General features: G+C 41.9%; 1 protein-coding gene across 16 annotated transcripts in view; it reads right to left on the bottom strand.

Moving 5' to 3' along the window:
• THRB (thyroid hormone receptor beta) overlaps positions 1-20,683 on the bottom strand; it is a 415,197-nt gene that overhangs the window by 93,680 nt on the left and 300,834 nt on the right. The window contains exon 1 of one of the 16 annotated variants that reach the window (XM_049871020.1): positions 31-3,660. The exons of the other annotated variants lie outside the window; for them this stretch is intronic. Coding sequence (XP_049726977.1) covers positions 31-67 — 37 coding nt within the window. The 5' untranslated portion in view covers positions 68-3,660. Of the gene's footprint in view, positions 1-30; positions 3,661-20,683 lie in introns of those variants that run through there. 16 annotated transcript variants of the gene reach the window in all.

The raw sequence follows: 20,683 nt of genomic DNA, 5'->3' as shown, positions 1-20,683 counted from the left end.
TATTATAATGCATCGTCATTATTAATTTACCTGCTTCGATCTGTGGGCTCCTGAATAGCTGAACCATAGTTGGTTAGCTTTGCGTCCCATCGTTTACCATGGAATCTGGCACATTATTTGTTGCTCATTGACTCGAGCAGAATTGAATTAAATTCTACAGCTCTCTGTGTCGCCCTCTTCTCCTCCATGGCCCTGGGAGACATAGGGGTCTGTGAGAGGATTCCCCCCTTCCCCTTTCTGCTTGTTCTACCCTCCTGCTGCTCAGCTAATGGCCTTTCTCAGCGTCTCTTAGTGCCCACACTGTTTCCCCCAAACTTCTCTTTCTTCACTTTCTCTCCCTTCCAAGTGCTATATGTCTTGCAGCAATTTCCAGATCTGGAGTGGAGCTCTGTAAAGAAAGAAGACACTGGGACTTGGGAAGAAAATGATGAGCTTCTATTTATATTTTTATCACAAGTTAAAAAAAATTAACCTTCATTAAATAATGTGTTTATGCCTGCATATCATGAATGAAAGACATAAGTGGAATACTACGCGTATGTGTGTGTGTGTCGGGGGGGTAAGTAGGTGTTCAAACATGCCAATCAGGGTGCACTCAGCTAAACAACTCTTCTGGTTCATTCCTGAGACTTTATAAACTAGTATCTGATGAGGTCCTTGATCAGCCTTTATCCAGTCGAAATGCCACCTTAGAAATATCTTCTTGTAGGTAGTCTTGCAAAATTAGCCTTTGTTCAGTAGGCTGCCTCCTATATGGTCTTGCCTTTTTTTTTAACTAAGCAACTGCCTATTAATTTCCCCATTTTATTGAGACCTGGCTTCTCTGCTCCTGTGAGCAGGATAATTTAAGTTTGCTATCACAGAGGGTTTCTCTTATTTCATTGGCAGGAATTCTCAGTCCATTAAGCGGGTGAGATCTGGGAGCTGCTAAGAGAGAAACAAATCTTTTCCTTATCAGCCTGCTCCCATTTCTCCACTTTTCCTGCATATTCCATTAGGCAATCGCCATCCCAATGAAAAACAATCATCATGGCTCTAGAAATCTCAAATAATCATTCTGAAACCAGAAACGACAACGATAATCTCTTGATAATAAGTTAAATCCATTAAAACTTTTTTTCAAGCATGTGTTTTAGGATCTTTAAATGGGATGCATATTAATCTCTTTTAAAGCTGAGCCTGAAATGAAGTTAAAAAATAAAACAACATGTTTTCAAAGACAATGCTGGCAACTCCACTCGGCCGCATGAAAACATGGTGGTGACCAGGTTCATGAGCAACATCTTACAATCATTTAACCACATAGGAGCAAGCTGACTCCTGGAACACTGGCCAGAGGCCCCCAAGACTGGGAAAGTATTTTCCGGAGGACACAATGGAATCCTCCCCTAGGGACGGTCATTTGGTTTCCCATAATTCATAGCAGATTTAATCAGAGAATCCTCAGGTTAGATGACTCTTGAGGTAATTACTCTAAAGGCCACAGAAATTCCATTTAGGATATTAGGAAAACTACAGCTGTAGCAGAAATATTCATATTAAAGAGCCACAAACGCACACAAAAGGGAACAGATGTTTACTGCCAGGATTAGATTTCTCCTGTGCAAAAGGTCAGAGCATAATGTTTATTCTTGTTGCCAGTGTGAACACACATTTTTGAAAAAAACACAAGGTAGCGTGTAAGATGGGCCTTGTATTAAGTTCTTAAATGTGAAATACCCCTTCCAAAAGCAGGAAATACGTGAGAATCATTTCTAACTTTGGGGTCTAGGCCTGGGGCATAATTTATGGATAAAGACAAACATTTGAGACCAGCAATTTTTCAACTAAAAAGACAAAATGTGACTCCTGGGTAATCAGGCCAATTTTATACAACACACTATAGAAGAAAAGAACTCTCACTACTTGGCAGCAAAATGTATTTATGCTTCCAATATATTACACTCAAAGATTAACAAAAGGGACAAAAATATACGCTGGTATTAGTAAAGTAGACCAATGCATAGGTCTATAAGTTGCCCTTCCTCCACATTTTTAGAGAATCTTGTTATCATTTTCCCTCCTTGCTTATTTCTGTAAAATAAGCAGCCAGGATCAAGACGGATGCAAATATTTCCTTCATTTAGGGAACAGACATTTCAATCTGGATTTTTTTTTTCCCTTTGTTTAAGAATACAGGCACTGCCACATTTTGTTTATCTTTCTTATTCTTGGTTATGATAGCAGGTGAGATTTTTCAGGTAGGTATGGACTCCTTGAGAGGAGGTACACTGGGGACGTTTTCAGGACCTCAGAATACTATTAAGCTAATTGCTGTCAAGTTGACTCTGACTCACGGAGACACCATGCGTGTCTAAGTAGAACTGTTGCCTAGAGTTTTCAATGGCTGATTTTTCAGAAGTAGACTGCTAGGCTCTTCTTCTGAGACATCTCTGGGTGGACTTGAACGTCCAGCTTTTTGGTTTGCAGCTGAGCATGGTAACCATTTGTACCAACCAAGGACTCCCAGAATACTATTAGATACATCAAAACCATATTTCATTCAAAGGGCCCTAGTGGTATGGCATGATTACCCACAGGGCGTGCAACGTTCTCAAGGAGAGTTGGGTTTAGCAATTACATTTCACAGGTCCTGTCCCAACAGCAGAAATAGAAGAGAGAATTAATTGTTTTCTACCTGCCTGTCTTGAAGAAGATAATTCAGCATTGCTGGAATGGGTCAAATTGCTTGGTGTGATCTGTTCTATGCGGTTTTTACAGTTCAGGAAAATAAAGAGAAAGAGATGAGATTTCTATTGTCTTTTTCATATCCTTTTTTTTTTTTCTTCTTAGTTTTTTCAATTATTTAAAATAGAGTTGAAGAGTCTGGGGCAGGAGAGAGAGTCCAGCAATGACTTACCAAAGCCCTGGACCTCTCCAACCTGCTTGCCCCCAACTATGGCCAGGTGTGACTCCTGCCCCCTCCATTCTGAACCAACCTGTCAATATCTAAGGCCGTGTTAGTCAAAGTGTAGTCAAAGGGCCCATAGCATCAGCATCACCAAGAGCTTGTTAGAAATTTGGAATTTCTTCTACAACCAAAAAATATGTGTGTGGTTACACAAATATATATATAGGTATGGGTATACCGACTCGATGACACTGGGTATATATGTATACGTATGGGTATGAATATGTGGGTACATATGTGTGCACAAATAGATGTATCTATATGCATATGTACATACATGTATGCGTGTATGCATGTATATCCATATATATTATAAACCATATAGGGGACACAGACACGGATACTTCCAGACATAACCAAACACCTCACAAGATTGGTTTTCTGGGTTTGAAGGCTTAGGGCCACAGTTTCATGGGACAACTAAGTTAACTGGCATAATCTAGTTCGTAAAGTGTATGTTCTACATCCCAATGTGGTGAGTAGTGTCTGGGTTCTTAAAAGCTTGCAAGTGGCCATTTAAGATACAACTGGTCTCTACTTATCCAGAACAAAAGACAAAGAAGGAAACCAAAGACTCAGAGAAGAAGGTAGTTTACAGGACTCATACTGTATTTGTACACGGATAATGTGTGCCTTCCGTGTTTGTTTGCTGGCTTCGCTTTCCCCCTACAAGGTATTTTCATAAGAACTATTATGCCCAATTTTTTACATGTTGCTGTAAAAAAAAGTTAACATAGTGCGCTTACGAAAATGTCTCGCGGTGGGAAGGCACGGTTGGGAAACAAACATAGAAGGCTCATGTTGTTTGTGTAAAAACAGTGTAGTCTATGCGAACTACAGCCTTATTCGCCCTGAGACCGGAAGAACTAGATGGTGCCTGGCTACTACTACTGACCGATCTGAGCAGGGCCACAATAGGTGGTTCCCGACAGAATGGGAGAAAAACGCGGAACAGAACTCAAATTCATAAAAAGTTCAGATTTACTGGACTAGTTTAGATTAGAGGACTCCCCAAGGCTATCGCCCTGAGATATGCTTTAAACCTTAAACCGAAATTATCCCTTGAGGCCACTGGTTAGCTAAACAACAGATTGGCTTATAAAATAAAGAATATCAACTGTAAGGAGCTTCTTTTAGAAAAATCATCTGTAGGCGAGCAGATGGTCACAAATCACTCTAAAGTGAAGATGAGAAGGTAAGGGGGGCAGGGAAACTACAGTACTGGAAATAATACGACTAAATGGAACGAATGAGAACGATTACACATTGTGAAAAATGTAAGCGATGTCACTAAATAATTTGTACAGAAATTGTTAAATGGGAATCTGATTTGCTGTGTAAACTTTCACCTTAAACATAACATTATTTAAAAAATACATAAATAAAAGCCTATTGCAATGAGCCAGCAATTCTACTCCAAGGTATACACCCGAAAGAATTGGAAACAGGGACTCAAGCAGGGGCTGTACGTCGACGTTCACTGCAGCGTTATTTACAATAGCCAAAAGGCAGAAACAACCCCAGTGTTCAACAACAGATGAATGGATAAATAAAATATGATCTATACATACAGTGGAAGATTATTCAGCCAGAAAAAGAAATGAAATTCTGATACACGCTAAGACATGGGTGAACCTTACGCTGATTAAAACAATCCAGACACAAAAAGACAAATAGTGTTTGATTCCACTTATAAGAGCTACCTAAAAAAAAAACCAAACACGCTCCTGTCGAGTTGATTCCGACTCATAGTGATCCCACAGGACACAGTAGAACTGCCCCATAGGGTTTCCAAGGAGTGGCTGATGGATTCGAACTGCTGACTTTTTGGTTAACAACCTGAGCTTGTAACCACTGCGCCACCAGGGCTCCAAGAACTATCTAGAATAGGCAAATTCATAGGGACAGAAAGTAGATGAGAGGCTACTAACGGCTGAGAGAAGGGATGAAGAGGTTCTGCTCAAGGGGTAAAGAGTTTGTTTGGGGTGATGAAAAAGTTTTGGAAATAGTGATGATGGTTGTACAATGTTGTAAATATAATTAATATCACTGATTTGTAGACTTAAAATGGCAGTTTTTTTGTATACAGTTTACCACAATTTTAGTTCAAAAGTTTTTTAAAAAGAGAGAGAAAAAAAAAAAAAAGGAATTTCTGGCCCCAGAACTGATGAACCAGAATCTGTATTTTAACAAGGTCTCCATGTGATATATGTGCACACTGATGTTTGGGACATTCTACTCTAGGGGGCCAGTTTCCATATAATGTAGATAAAAAAAAAAAAAATCAGGTAAATGTGCAATTACCCAACTTAAACTTTGCTGAGATTTAATATTTATCGGAATCGACCCGACTCTTCCTATTTAGACTCAGAGGGGAAGGTAGCATTTGATGAATTGCTTGCTAAGGAAAATACTGTATAAGCCAGAAATTAAAGGGAAGCATTTAATGTCTTTATTCCCAAATTCGGTCCATGAAATGGAGAAATCCAAACACTATGATTTCTAATTACAATCTCATCTTTTTTTCTAGGCTTTCCTCTCTAAAGATTCCTAGAAGTGCAATAAAAGCAAGAGCTAACATTTATTGCATGCTTCGCCAAAAGGCTGGTGGTTGGTGTCCACGCAGGTGTGCCTCTCTCTGTAGAAAGGCCTAGTGATCTACTTCTACAAAACCAGTCATTGAAAACCCTATGGAGCACAGTTCTACTCTGAAACACATGGGGTCTGCGTGAGTCAGCGTCAACTATACGTCAGGCACCCATTCTGAGTACACTGCCTTTAATTGTCATGATAACCCTAAGACGTAGAAATAGGATCTCTCCTTTATAGATAAGGAAACTGGGGCACACAGATCTTAATTAAACAACTTATCCTGAATCACATAGCTGGTAAATGACAGAGCCAGGATCCAGACCCAAGTAGCTGACCATGCTACATCTCTACTGCCTTATGGGAAATCCACAGCCAGTGCCTTAGATAATCATTACAAGTGAAAGAACTAAATTTCATGGACTAAAATAAGTAGCTAGGGGTTTGAAATAAAGAATCTAAGGCTCAGAGAGGTTGCATTCATGTTCAAAGTCTCCTAGACAATGGAGATGGGTCTTCAGAGTCTTCATCTGGTGATCTTTTAATTGAAAACGCATGCTTTTTGGTATACAGCAAGGATTTATTGCTCAATCTCTACGCTGTTTAAAATCCTGACATTTTTCACTCCATAGCTGACACGTTAAGCGCTGCTTTTTTAATTAAACCTTTTTTCTTTTCCTTCCAGTAAATTTACCAAACAAGAGACAGCTGTGCACGGTGGGATTTTATTTCCCACATTGGCTGCTGCTGCTGATTTTTCAAAAAGTTATTGTTTATGGTGGTATGGGCTTTGCCTCCCAGTGCCCAAAAAGCTTACAGAGAAGGCAAAAACAAACAAGCAAACAAAACAAGCCAGGTAATGAAGAATTGCTTTGTTTCCTAGCTGCCTGTCTGGAAGGTTAAAAGGCCACTGAATAATTCAGAACTGACAAAAGGATCATTTCATTTCGAGTTGATGGTATTGAGAGCTAACACTTATTGAGGGCCTACTGTGTGCCAGGCATAGCACTTACTGGGCTATTTGATCATTACAACGATGCTGTCAGGCAGAGCTGTTATTGTTCCCATTTTACAGATGAGTAAACCTTGGCAAAGAGAGCTAGAGATGTGGCCTAAAGCTACAGACAGTAAATAGGAATGCTGCTCTCATAGCCCCTACGCTAAGTTCTTTAGATGAGGCCACCACAGCCGAGAGGTCTAAAACTTTTGTCTACAGACACACAAAGTTGATTAAGGGGCAGTGCAGCACCTGGGATCTTCCTCAAGGTAGGTCAGGCTAGACAAGCGAGGAATCCTGTGGAATTATGAATGGGTCATCTCTTTAACATGGCTATTGCTTTAAGAGAGGTTTTTATATTTCCTTAGGAAACACTTGGAACTTCAGGAAACAAAAATCTCTCCCCCAAAAAGAATTGAGGCAAAGTGCGCCTTTCTTTAGAAATGTAGGAAAGGCCTTGTGTCCAAAGGTCTGGTTTTGCCCATGGAGCAATAGTGTCTGAGGACAATGATGCTTAGGAGGCATGATTCTGAAAATTTCAAACACTCGGAGCTTCAGTTACAGACATTTCTAGCTTTAGAAAGTCTGACATGAGATTTTCCTGCCCAAATAGTAACTAAAAGAAGAAAAATGTCATGCTGTTAGCAATTATCCTGTTCTCCTGGTAAACATCTACAGATGACAGCTTCTGTGGAGGGAAGTGAACGATCCAATTGGCCATGCCAACATGCTCTGCTCGTGGAGATATATGTCTAATTGTTGCATGTTCCGCTTGTATAGTCTCATAACTGTATTCATTTGAGGGTAATTGGTAAGTTAAACGGAGGTGCTGCAAAATGATCCAAGCTTGCTGCCCCAAGCAGAAGGAGCAGTTTACTTCCTTGGGCTATCCTGACTGTATTTGCTTCCAATTTGGGGGATACGTTGGCCTTTTGAGGAAGGAAACCACCAAAGTGAGGATAATGTTCTAGAGGAAAAGCTTTATTCCTGCATATTACCTTGGCATTAGAGTTCAAGGTGAATTATCCAATAACCAAGGTGTTATGGATTGAATTGTGTCCCCCACCAAATGTGTGTCAACTTGGCTAGGCCATGATTCCCGGTATTGTGTGATTGTCTACCATTTGGTCATCTGATGTGATTTTCCTATGTGTTGTATATCTTACCTCTATGATGTTAACGAGGCAGGATTCAAACTTCTAGATCAGGTTGTGTCTTGGGTTAATCTCTTTTGAGATATGAAAGACAGAAGCAAGCAGAGAGACAGCGGGACTTTATACCACCAAGAAAGTAGTGCCAGGAGCAAAGTGCATCTTTTGGGCCCAGGGTCCCTGTGCTGAGAAGCTTCTAGACCAGGGGAAGATTGATGACAAGGACTTTCCTCCAGAGCTGACAAAGAGAGAAACCCTTCTCCTGGAGCTGGTACCCTGATTTGGACTTCTAGCCTATTAGACTGTGAGAGAATAAATTTCCATTTGTTAAAGCCATCCAGTTGTGGTATTTCTGTCATAGCAGCACTAACTAAAGCCAAACCTGTTGCCGTTGAGTTGATTCTGACTCATAGTGACCCTATAGGACTGGGTAGAACTGCCCCATAGGTTTTCCAAGGAGTGGCTGGAGTATTCAAATGCCAACATTTTGGTTAGCAGCTGAGCTCTTAACCACTACGCCACCAGGGCTCCACAGCAGCACTAGATAACTACAACACAAGGTAGGCACGGGCTTACTTGTGCTTAATTACTAATCCGTAGTGAACAGTTTCACATGGGCTTTACCATACCACATCAAAGTGAAACCCTTGTGAAACGGTTTACTAAACAAACAAAAAAACCAAACCTAGAACTGTTGAGTTGATTCCGACTCTTAGCGGCCCTATAAGACAGAGTAGAACTGCCCCATAGAGTTTCCAAGGAGTGCCTGGTGGATTCGAACTGCTGACCTCTTGGATAGCAGCGGTAGTACTTAACCACTATGCCACCAGGATTTCCAATTAAGCACGAGTAAGTCCATGTTTACCTTGCTTACTGGATAATCTGCCCCTGCTAGATTTATTCTGTGGCTCCATACATTGACTCAAAAGAAGATACAGAGGCTCAAGTTACCGTAAGTGCCTATGGTGTGGCCCTGGTAGTTCTCATTTGGGTGATTTTCCCCCCAGGGGACATTTGGCAATGGCTGGAGACATGTTTGATTGTCACAACTGGGGTGAGGATGTGTATGCTACTGGCATTGAGTAGGTAGAGGCCAGGATGCTGCTAAACATCCTATAAAACAAAGAAAACCTGCTGCTGTCCAGTCGATTCTGACTCATAGTGACCCTGTCCTCTCACGACAAAGAATTATCTGGCCCAATACATCAATACTGCTGAGATTGAGAAGGAGCCCTGGTGGTGCTGTGGTTAAGAGCTTGGCTGCTAACCAAAAGGCTGGCAGTTCAAATCTACTAGCCACTCTTTGGAAACCTTATGGGGCAGCTCTACTCTGTCCTGCAGGGTCACTATGAGTGGGAATTGACTCGAGGGTGACAGGTTTGATCTATTTTTTTTTTTTTTTTTGAGTTTGAGAAACCCTCCCTTAGGCAAAACTTCAGGCAAGTGAGATCTTCTCTTGGCTCCTGATTCCAAGTGCTTTCACTCTGACCATGGGCTGCCTGGCTTTAGAGTTCTCCATTTATACCTGCTATCACCTCTTCTCATTGGTCCAATGAGCAACTGGACCAATGAGCAACATCATGATAAAGAGAGAAAAGATTGAAGTTGTCAATGATTTCATTTTACTTGGATCCACAATCAACAGCCATGGAAGCAGCAGTCAAGAAATCAAAAGACGCATTGCTTTGGGCAAATCTGCTGCAAAGGACCTCTTCAAAGTGTTGAAGAGCAAAGATGTCACCCTGAAGACTAAGGTGCGCCTGACCCAAGCCATGGTATTTTCAATCACATCAGATGCATGTGAAAGCTGGACAATGAATAAGGAAGACCGAAGAAGAGTTGACGCCTTTGAATTGTGGTGTTGGTGAAGAATATTGAATATACCACGGACTGCCGAGAGAACGAACAAATCTGTCTCGGAAGAAGTGCGGCCAGAACGCTCCTTAGAGGCAAGGAATGCGAGACTGCGTCTTACATACTTTGGACATGTTGTCAGGAGGGATCCGTCGCTGGAGAAGGACATCATGCTTGGCAGAGTACAGGGTCAGCGGAAAAGAGGAAGACCCTCGAGGTGGATTGACACAGTGGCTGCAACAATGAGCTCAAGCATAACAACGATTGTAAGGATGGCTCAGGACCGGGCAGTGTTTCGTTCTGTTGTGCATAGGGTCGCTATGAGTCAGAACTGACTTGACGGCACCTAAGAACAACAACATCACCTCTTCTGGAAACCCTGGTGGTGTAGCGGTTAAGTGCTACAGCTGCAGTTTGAATCCGCCAGGCGCTCCTTGGAAACTCTATGGGGCAGTTCTACTCTGTCCTATAGGGTCATTATGAGTCGGAATCCACTCAACGGCAGTGGGTTTTGGGATCACCAATTCTGATTTCCTCCCCACCAATCGGTGTGACTGATTCCAGGAGAAAAAGCCTAACTGAGTTAATACACACTCTAGCAGGAATTGTTGTTATTACCTACCATCAAGTCACCCTGACTCATGGCAACCCCATGCGCAATGGCGTGAATCGTTGCCTGGTCCTGCACCCTCCCCATGATTGACTGCAGATAGAACGCTTGTGATCCACAGGGTTTTTTTTGGAATTAGATCACCAGGCCTTTCTTCCTAGTCTGTCTTAGTCTGGAAGCTCTGCTAAAACCTGTTCAGCATCATAGCAACACACAAGTCTCTACTGATAGGCAGGTGGTAGCTGCACTTGAGATGCAGTGGCCAGGAATTGAACCTGGGTCTCCCTCATGGAAGGGGAGAATTCTACCACTGAACCACCAATGCCCCATCTAGCAGAAATAGCTGTATTTAAAAATGACTCATTAATTTAATCTAAATTCATCTCCAGTTGGCGAAATTTTAATGAGGGTGACACTTATTTTTAGCAGATGGGAAAGATGGTGGAATTTACATAGCATTGCTCACCTTTTAAAATCATAATCTACCTAATCACATCTGTGATGTGGTCTCGTTAAAATATAATCATGAATGATTTTTTTTTATTAGGAGTATGTATTTGCACTTGGTATTGATCACATTGCTTTCCAGTGACTGAAGAAACAAGATAAGAAACTTCCTGTGCCCCAAACCAACCGTATTTTCATTTCATTTCATTGCTAATATTGACTTGTAGGTTGCGATATGATACAGCCCATTTGTTTGGTGTTTGAAATTAGGGCACCATAAGTCCCAGGCTGTCTTCCCTATGGACTGCTGTGGGCCTATATTTGTATGCATCCAGACACAGCATGGGAAGAATCATTAGCAGAAGGGGTGAGCTTCAGAGTCTTCCTCACTCTGTTGTTGTGGTTGGGTGCTGTTAAGTAGATTCCAACACATAGCAACCTCATGTGATGGATTAGGACTGCCCCATAGGGTTTTCTTGGCTGTAATCTTTATGAAAGCAGATCACCAGGTCTTTCTCCGCAGTCACTGGGTGAGTTTGAACCACCAACCTTTCAGTTAGCAGTAGAGCACTTAACCATTCCATCACCAGGGCTCCTTTCTCTTCACTCTAAAGGCTTAGAAAACTCAACACCTTGCTCTTCTGCATGCCAGTTTATGATGGTTCCGAAACCAAAGTGGTTCTGGCTTGGCTAACCCAATCTAGGGTGTCTTCATAAATCACTTTACCTTGTAGTTCCAAGTCTTAGCTTTTCTGACCATCAGCCAGGGACATGTATGATAAACTCACGTATAGCTATATTCTACACAAATGAGTCCAATTTCAGAGGCAAATTAACTAGCTCAATTGGCCCTAATACAATGGTCTCTACTTAGTAAAATTCAGAGAATAGTGGGGGCTATATGGGACCTTCAGGCTTATGCCCGTTGAACCACCTCATTTATAGAAAAGGAAATCAAGGTCCTAGGAGGTGGCATGATTTGCTCAAGGCCACTTGGACTGTTACAGGCAAAGCCAAGCCTTGACTCCCTGCTGATTCCCAAGGCAATGTTCCAACAGGGAGACAGATGACGGCATACTCTAAGGTGAAGCTGGGTAAAGGCAGACTTCCTCCAACCTCCTTGTTCCCAGAACCAGTAGCTCCTATTCTCTGGGTCTCTAACTTGTCTTTAGGATTAAGGCAGCTGCTTACTATTTAGAATCAAATAATACTGGGCTGAAGCATTCAAATGATTCCTTGTGCTAAGGTAACTTGTAGGCTTACTATATCAGTGCACTTCCGGGAAGTGGCAGATGAAATGGGGAAGTGCAACTCTGCCAGTGTGGTTTGACATGAACAACGGGAGTGGGGTGACATCGTGAAAAGCCATAAGGGTGCCAAGTAGACCACACAGACCCTTAGATGTCAAGAGTTCCTGAGAGAGAGAGAGACATGGTGACTGAGAAGATTCGTTCAGAAGTGTGTTTGGTGAAATTCTCACTGGACTGGACCAACTCGTTCTGGGTCCAGGAGCCCCATACTCTAGCCAATTTTAGTCTTGTCCTCTTGGCCAGTGCGTGTGAAGATCAAAGGCCTTTTTTCAACAGATGCATGGCGCATGGAAATTTCTTGCAAAGGCTTGGGGCTTGACAGGGTCAGGAAGCAAAGCACATTCTTAGTCTTGGAAATTTGGAATCTTACCCAGGCCTTTATTAATTGAACATGCTATGGACTGTGTATTTTGAAAGAAGGAAAAATCTACCATGGATAAAACTGCCCCTGTCTAAAAACAGATACGAGGCTATTCCCAACCCTGGTCAATATTTCCTGAGTTCTCCTACAAGAAGTGACCAGGTAAGATCCACACACAAAAGGATCTTTAGAAAATACTTGTCTGGAAAGAAGGGAATAATATAATCAGATATAGGGTGGAGGCAAGCCAGCAGTAAAAGGATTCATAGACTTTTAAGCGGTGTCTTCTGCCACCAACATCCTAAAGGGATATTAAAATGAATGGGTAATTCTCCGGGATCAGGCCTGAAAAACAGGATGAGAAAACCCATTTCTGAGTCAGACCTAGGCCCCTTTCCTTCTTGGTCTATGTGATTTGTTATTTAGCAGACCTGGATGGCATTTGGTTAGGGGATATATCAAATCTATCCTCCAATGTGTTTGAAGCAAGGTAACAATACAGCTGCGTTTGTTCCCTTATGTTATCCTGGCAGGGGTGGTGGTGGTACATTTGACCAGGAGATATCCTGGTGGTGGTGATGACCATGATGATGGTGGTATCTATCATTTATTTTTTGAGAGTCACTGTGTACTAGGCATTGCGGTGCTAAACACATTGTTGTTGGTGGTGGGTGCCATCAAGTCAATTCCAACTTATAGCGACCCCATGTGACAGAGTAGAACTGTCCCATAGGGTTTTATTGGCTGTAATCTTTATGGAAACAGATTGCCAGATCTTTCTCCCATGGAGGCACTGGATAGGTTTAAACCGCCAATCTTTCAGTTAGCGACCGAATGCTTAGCAGTTGCGCCACGAGGGCTCCTTGCTAAGCATATTACATTATCTATATTGTCCCTCACACTAAAACTGAGCAATAATTAGTATTCTCATTTTACATGTGAAGAAGCTGTGTCTTGGGAAAGGGAAAGCAACTTGGTCAAGGTCATAGCCTAAGGGGTAGGGCAACCCTTGGCCCTAGGTAGAGGTGACCACAGACTTGTGCCTTTAGTCTGTCTGTTGCAGTTAGGGTCAGCGATGCAGATATGGTTTGGGGCATAAAAAATGGGTTGGTGTAGGGCTAAGTGGAATAAAGATGGTCTATACGTCCCTGGTTTGGGGCATGTACTGTGCTCATTAATGTTCTCCTTCCTCCATACCTTATTCTGCATTGAAAAAGACAAAAACTAAAGGAGGAGAAAGAAAACAGAAGTCCATGGAAAGAGTGAAGTGAGACAGTAAAAAAATAGGCAGGCTATCAAACCAGACAAATATAAAGGTCCTCTGTCCTATTTGGAAATCACAGAAGCAATAAAACAAGACCTGAGAGACAAGAATGAAGCAAGGAGGGCCAGAGGTGAGGGATTCCCAGGGTGAGGTCTCTGGAGAAGGCCTCAGCTATAGGACCAAAGAATCCAGGTGGCTGGGCTGGAACCATATACAGTAAAACCTGCGAAATCCCGAAACTGTGTAAGGCAGAAACCCGAGTCAAATATTTTCCACTAAAACGAGTGATAGAAAAGACTGCACCTTGTCAAAAGCAGAAAACTTGTGAGATCCAGAAAAACAAGGCAGTCCCGTCGAGTTCCGGCTCTCAAGGAAGGGTTCACTGTAGTTATCTTCCTCCTCTTGGAAGGCCCTGACGCTCTCCCTGACCTGTGAGCACACAGGACAGGCAGCTACAACCTCACTGCCCTTCCAGCCCAGGGGAACCCAGTTACCACATCCGAAGACTCTCCTTTGATTTGTCAAGGAGGCTTTGTAATGTAGGGGCCAACAACTCAGGAAGAAGGCTGTCCGCTTTGAAGATTCTGTTTACTCTGGTTCAGCCAGAAGAAGTATTGGTTTATAGCTCGAATCATTATGTTGTTAAGTCCTTGAAAATTAAACATGCTTCCTAGGGTTCAATTTCAATCACGCTTCCTGTCAGCTTAATATCAAACAGGAATGACAGAAACATTTCCTACTGACCTCTTCATTTTACAGATACTTGATTACTCACCAGTTTATTTCATCTGGAATTCCTAGGGATATACCTATCTTCATACCTTATACACATAGGACCAAAAAAAAAAAAAAAAAAAAGATGATGAAATCATATTTGTAGAGTGGGCAGTGGAGAGGGGTAAAGGAAAGCAAGAACACTAACCTCTATTGAGTGTCTGCCAGAGACAATGAAGTCTACATACTCTTATTTAGTCATCTAGACTCTATGTCTTTTTTGTTGATCTTCACTGTTTCCTTGAAGTGAAACACAGGATTTGACACATAAGAGGCTCTCAATACCTGTTTCCTGAATGATTTAATCAGATTCTCATCCCAACTCCAGGATACTTTCTGGCCCCATTTTACAATAAGAGAATTAAGACTCCAAGAGCTTAAGCAACTTGCTCAAAGTCAAAAAGTTATTAAGGACCAAACTTGGATTGGAACCCAAGGACACGTGACTCCAAAGTCCTTGCTCTTTTCACTATGGCACCATGGCAACTCCAGAAGCAACTAGAAAAGGTGGGCAAAATAGATCATCCTAGCCCTGTTGGTGCAATGGTTAAGAACTTGGATGCTAAGCAAAAGGTCTGCAGTTCAAATCCACCAGCCGCTCCTTGAAAACCCTATGGAGCAGTTCTACTCGGTCCCATAGGGCCACTATGAGTTGGAATCGACTTGATGGCAATGAGTTTAACCCTGTCACCACCACCCATCTGTCAGTTTGTCGTACTGTGGTGCTTGTGTGATCCTGTGATGCTGGAAGCTATGCCACTGGTATTTCAAATACCAACAGGGTGACCTATGGTGGACAAGTTCGGTGGAGCTTCCAGACTAAGACATATTAGGAAGAAAGGCTTGGTGATCTATTTATGAAAATTGGCCAATAAAAACCTTATGGATCACAACAGAACTCTGTCTGACTTGCTTGCTTTGGACATGTCATCAGGAGAGATAAATTGCCAGAGGAGGACATCATGTTTAGTGAAGTAGGGAGCCAACGAGGGTGAGGGAGACCCTTGGTGAAATGGACTGGTGCAGTACCTGCAACAATGGACTTGAACATGTCGGTGACTGTGAGGATGATGCAGGACCAGGCAACATTTTGTTCTTTTGTAACTTAAGGTTGCCATGAGTTGAAGTTGAATCAACGACAGCTATCTATCTAGCTCTGTCTAGAGATGCTGATACTGCCTGGAAGAGGTTCAGCAACTGTAACAGACATGCTTTTAAAGAAGATGACTTCAATATAAAGACCTCACTTACCTCTATAATAATATTGTATTGCATTTTGTAGCCTTTTCTGACATAGACTCAGCATCAAAAACCGTGTTCTCCTCTTTTCCTGAGCACACAACTAGACTGCATTTCCCAGCCTCCCTTGCAGTAAGACAGGGCCATGTGGCTGAGTTCTAGCCAATGGAATAAACGGAAGCATTGGGCACAACTTCCAGGCCTGAACACTATAAACCTCCTATATGTCTTCTTTAATTTTCCTTCTCCCTTTTCCTGTTGGATGGGGGAAATTCTGAGGCCCTAGAAGAGGATAAGGACATTAGAAGGAAGAATCCTGGCTCCCCAAATGACTGCATGGACCACCACCAGCCAACCAAGAACATGTAGCATTGGCCTTAACATAGGCCAAAAATAAAATTCTGTTGAATGAAGTCACTGGGATTTTGGGGTTCACCTGTTGAGATCAATCATTATTTTGCTAGTGGACCTTTTATGGCTCCAAATTGCTTTCCTGTTATATCATTAAATCCTTTACAAATCTAATCAGAGTCCATGGAAGCTTAATGAGTGAGAGGAGTGAAGGATCATTTGAGAACAACTGAAATATCTGATTGGTACATTGCTGTGTGGCCATATGCACATTACTTTAAGTCATTGGGCTTACTTTCTCCACATAGAAATATCAGGGTGTAGGGGCCCTGGTGGCGAGTGGTTAAGAGCTTGGCTGCTAACCAAAAGGTCGGCAGTTCAAATCCACCAGCTGCTCCTTGGAAACCCTATGAGGCAGTTCTACTCTGTCCTATATATAGAGTTGCTAAGAGTCGGAATTGACTCAGTGACAATGGGTTTTGTTTCGTTTTTTTTTGGTTTGGATGAGATGGTGTCTAGGATTCCTCCTAATTCTAAAGCTCTATAAATCTTTTCAGAGATTCAAAAATATGGATTGATGGGCTCAGAAACTGAGTTTTGATGGTGAGCTCCTCAAAGGTAAGGACTATTTCTTTATCAAGATTTTATGCCTAGTATCTGCTACATTGCAGATGCTCCAAAAATTTAATTAGAATCTTGCTGTTGTAAAAACTCAAAGAATTTACTTATGTTCTAATTTATGCCAATAATTTCTTGATCTAATTTGGTGCTCTGGCTCAAATGACTGAAATTCTCATGAATATTTTCATTATGCATCATTGAGAACGATAGGCTATTTTATATTCATTTACGTAGACAATATTTGAAGAATGATTTTATAATAATACTGAAAGATTTTTTTGATTCAAAGTAATGCCAGCAGTAATTGCTATTCTGATGGCTTCATTTATAGTTCTATTTAGCTAAATAATATAAGAATATAATTCCTACTTATAGTTGAGAAAATTGGATTATAAGAATATTCATAATTTCCTCATTCAAATGGTTCTCAGCACGAGGTCCATAAAAGCAGAGTTGGGGGAAACTATGAGCAATTTAAAAAGTTCGAAAAGGCCCAAGAGAAATTATACAGGATATGAAGCAGCCAAGGAGCCCTGGTGGTGCAGCGTTTAAGCGGTCAGCTGCTAACCAAAGGGTCAGCGGTTCGAACCCACCAGCAGCACTGCAGAAGAAAGCTGTGACAATTTGGTTCTTGAAGTTTTAAAGCCTTGGGAATCTGATGAAGCAGTTCTACTCTGTCATATAGGATCGCTATGAGTGGGAACGGACTCGACGGCAATGGGTTTGGGCTTGGGATGTGGTAGCCCACGCAGCCTTTGTGAAAAATTGATTGCCTTTTGCTTTTTGAAAAATATATAGAAAAATATCCCTGGTCATTTGGTTCTACTCATCATCAAAAATATCAGATTAGTAATTACATATGTTTTTGATTACTAAAAGGTAGGTCAATGAAATCTATTACTTAGTAGATATAGTTTGACAGGTAAAATGTTCAAAAACCCAGATCAGTGAAGGTGCAGGGGTGGGGTGGGGGTGGGGTGGATAACAAGAGAGGATCTTGACAGTAAAAAAATGGGGAACCACAATTTGACACCAAAATCTAATTATGGGACATTAGTGTGGTTTTAAACTTCTCTTCATTGGCTGCATGAAGGAGACACGTGCTTCTCCTGGTTTTCTGCTATCATTTCTTACATTATGGGGTTATATCACGCTACGTCCTACAGCCCGGGGAGAGCTGAGCACCCAGGAAAACACTGTAGGATATACTCCCTTTGCCTGGGCTGGTATTGGGACTGTTGCCAATTTAAAAAATGAAGTAATAATACCAGAAAGGCTTTAAGATGCTTATTTTATCAGTGACTGCGGAAAGGAAAACTGGAGCCCTGCTGGCTCAATGGTTGAGAGCTCGGCTGCTAACCAAGAGGTCCACAGTTCGAATCCACCAGCCGCTCCTTGGAAACCCTATGGGGCAGTTCTACTCTGTCCGATAGGGTCACTATGAGTTGGAATCCACTGGACAGCAACAGGTTTTGGCAGAAAGGAAGACATTGTGTTAAAAATCATCTACTTCCTTTTTCATGAATTGTTTGCTTCAAATCTTATGTCTAGATTACTACTTCATTAAAAATATCTTTCCCTAAAGTGATAATAATAAGAGCATTTCTCCTTGCTTGTCTCTTCCCTTCCCTACCCCGCTTCTTTTCTCTCTTCATTTTTTGGAAAAAGAAAAGGAGGCCTTAAACGGTACAGAAAATTCTTTCAGAAAATCCTGTATTGGGCACTGAATTTGAATGTGACACTAAGGAGGGAACATGAATTATGGACTTGAGCTATGCATCACTATATACAAGCCTGCCTGCAAAACCAGCTTCTTAAAAAAAAAAAAATACAAATGCTAATTTATATGTTTGTTTTGCAGGTTAAATTCATTGTAGTGCCATAATTCTATTGGGCATTACGAGAGATCAGTGCTGTTCCAAACTTCTCAAAATTAGCTTAACATCTGATGAACGCCTACTCTGTGCCAGGCTCTCCCTTTTAACGGCTGGTCTCTGTTGTGCCCCAATGCCCCAGACCCTGTGTTAAATTATTTACATAAATCTTACATCCTCACCATAGTCCTTTGAGACAAGTCCAGTACTTCCAGCACTAGGATTTTTAAAAAGCCCCCAAGTTTCCGAATGTGCAGCCCAGGCTGAGAACCTTAACCCTGTGACTATTGCTTACCAGAGAGTTACATTCTTTTGAGGGCCCTAAATGGAAGGCATTTAATTAATAACATTTTTAGAACGCTCTTGGGACAAAACCCTCCTATAATCAAAAGCACAACTAAAAACTACTCACTAAGGCAACGAATGGTGTTCTAAGCTCAATGCCTGAAAGAATCATTTATAGGCAATTTATGGGACAGAAAAGCAAGTTTCATCAGGACGGATCTATTTCTTCAGCGACGGATGTTGCCCTTGGAGTGCATTCCCCAATGACTTTTTGATCATCCGAACTGGAAAGGATGCTGCCCTGATGGACCATTTAGATAAGTGACAACGCCAAAGTTTCTGGCCAGCCGCACGGGTTCATGAACTGGGAGCCTGTCCTTCACGGTAAAAGGAACAAAACACACCCAGGTAATTAATCAACCAGAGCATAACATCGTTGTTTACATTTCAGTGTGTCACCCTAGGCCAGGCTAGACTCAGGTTAAAGGGTGATATTTTAAGTGTTTTTTGCAGATGCCCAAACTAACATTTGCCAAAATATGTTCCATAGGGAGAAGAAAACTGCTTAGATCAGTGGTTCTCGAACTTTGAGTGTATCAGAATCACCTGGAGAGCTAACAAAGAACACAGAAGCCCAGGCTTGAGATAAGACAGTAGGCTAGGGCCTGTTTTTTTTTTTTAAGCCAAATTCCCCGGATTCTGATACCCACCACCAAGTTTGAGAGAACAACTGCATTTTTCTCAACATTGGACACGTATTAGAATCCCTTGAGGAGGTAAAAAAACAAAGATGCTAGAGGCCTCACCCCAGACTAGTTCAATTGGAATCTTGATGGGATGGGGCCCAGGGTTTTATGTGTTTTTAAAGCTCCCTGGGGGACCATAACGGGCAACCAAGGCTGAGAACCACTGTGTCTTGGTCATGGTTCTCAGACTGACTTGTACTGTAGAATTATCTGGGTAGTTTTAAAAAAAGTACTGAGGCCTTGGTCTCCCACTAGAGATTCTGATTTAACTGGCCTGAGGTGTGAGCTGGCCATGCAAACTTTTTTAAAGCTCCCTGAGTAATTCTAATGTGCAGCCAACTTTGAGCAGGACGAGGCTAGGGCCTGCACAAAAGATGAAGCTCATAAGTTGAGGGAAAACTGCCTAGTACACCCTTTTTTGTGATTCAGTATGCACATTAGCACAATAAAGATTAAGGAGAACTTTAGTGACGAACCAAAAATGAACCACAATCTCTATTTTAAAGTCATTTAACCCACGATTTCCAAAGCTTTGGGAATGCGTGGTCAAAAAACCTGGCCATATGCTGTGCTGACAATGGGGAGGTTACTTCATGGATCCAGCCCTAGAGTGCCGATGTGTGAAAGGTGAGGCTTGGAGAAAATGACCCTCAGCTCAGGGCCAGCACTAAGTCAAGAATATATCCGCTGTCTGCAGACTTGGGAGTTCCACTCTAGTTTCCCTTTTAGAAGACAGCCAGATTCCAGAGAGAGAATGTCATCACAGCCAAGACTTGAAAGAAAAGCAAAAATGGACAAAACAAAAGCCTGGGACTTTTCAGTTGAGGGTGGTGGCATATAAAAGTAACTCTTGGCTCATCGCAAACAAAATTCACATTGCACATTGATTAGGGACTCAATTCTTTTTGAGAAAAATTGTTTTTGATTCCTTTGAAGGACTTGTATCAACATATGTGCAACTACTGTGGACTTCAGTGGTATCTGAGGGAAGAGTGAGGAAGCTATGTCTGGGCATAATAGATCCCTGTTATGTTATGACTGCTATTTGTGATTGTTTGCAGAAGTTGGGAAAAGATGTGCTAGGCAACTCTTGGTTATCGCAGGCTTGAAGGAAGTAGAGATGAGTTTATCAGAATGGTGATGATGGTGGTGCTGGTAGTGTAGATGGTCCTGGTGATGGTGGCAGTGGTGGTAGTGATGGTGATGATGGTAATGGTGGCAGTGGGGGTGAGGGTGATAACAGTGGGGTGTGGGGACAAT

This window comes from Elephas maximus, chromosome 27 (assembly GCF_024166365.1).
Source record: "Elephas maximus indicus isolate mEleMax1 chromosome 27, mEleMax1 primary haplotype, whole genome shotgun sequence".
Classification (NCBI taxonomy): Eukaryota; Metazoa; Chordata; class Mammalia; order Proboscidea; family Elephantidae; genus Elephas; species Elephas maximus.
This window is presented reverse-complemented; position numbering and strand designations above follow the sequence as displayed.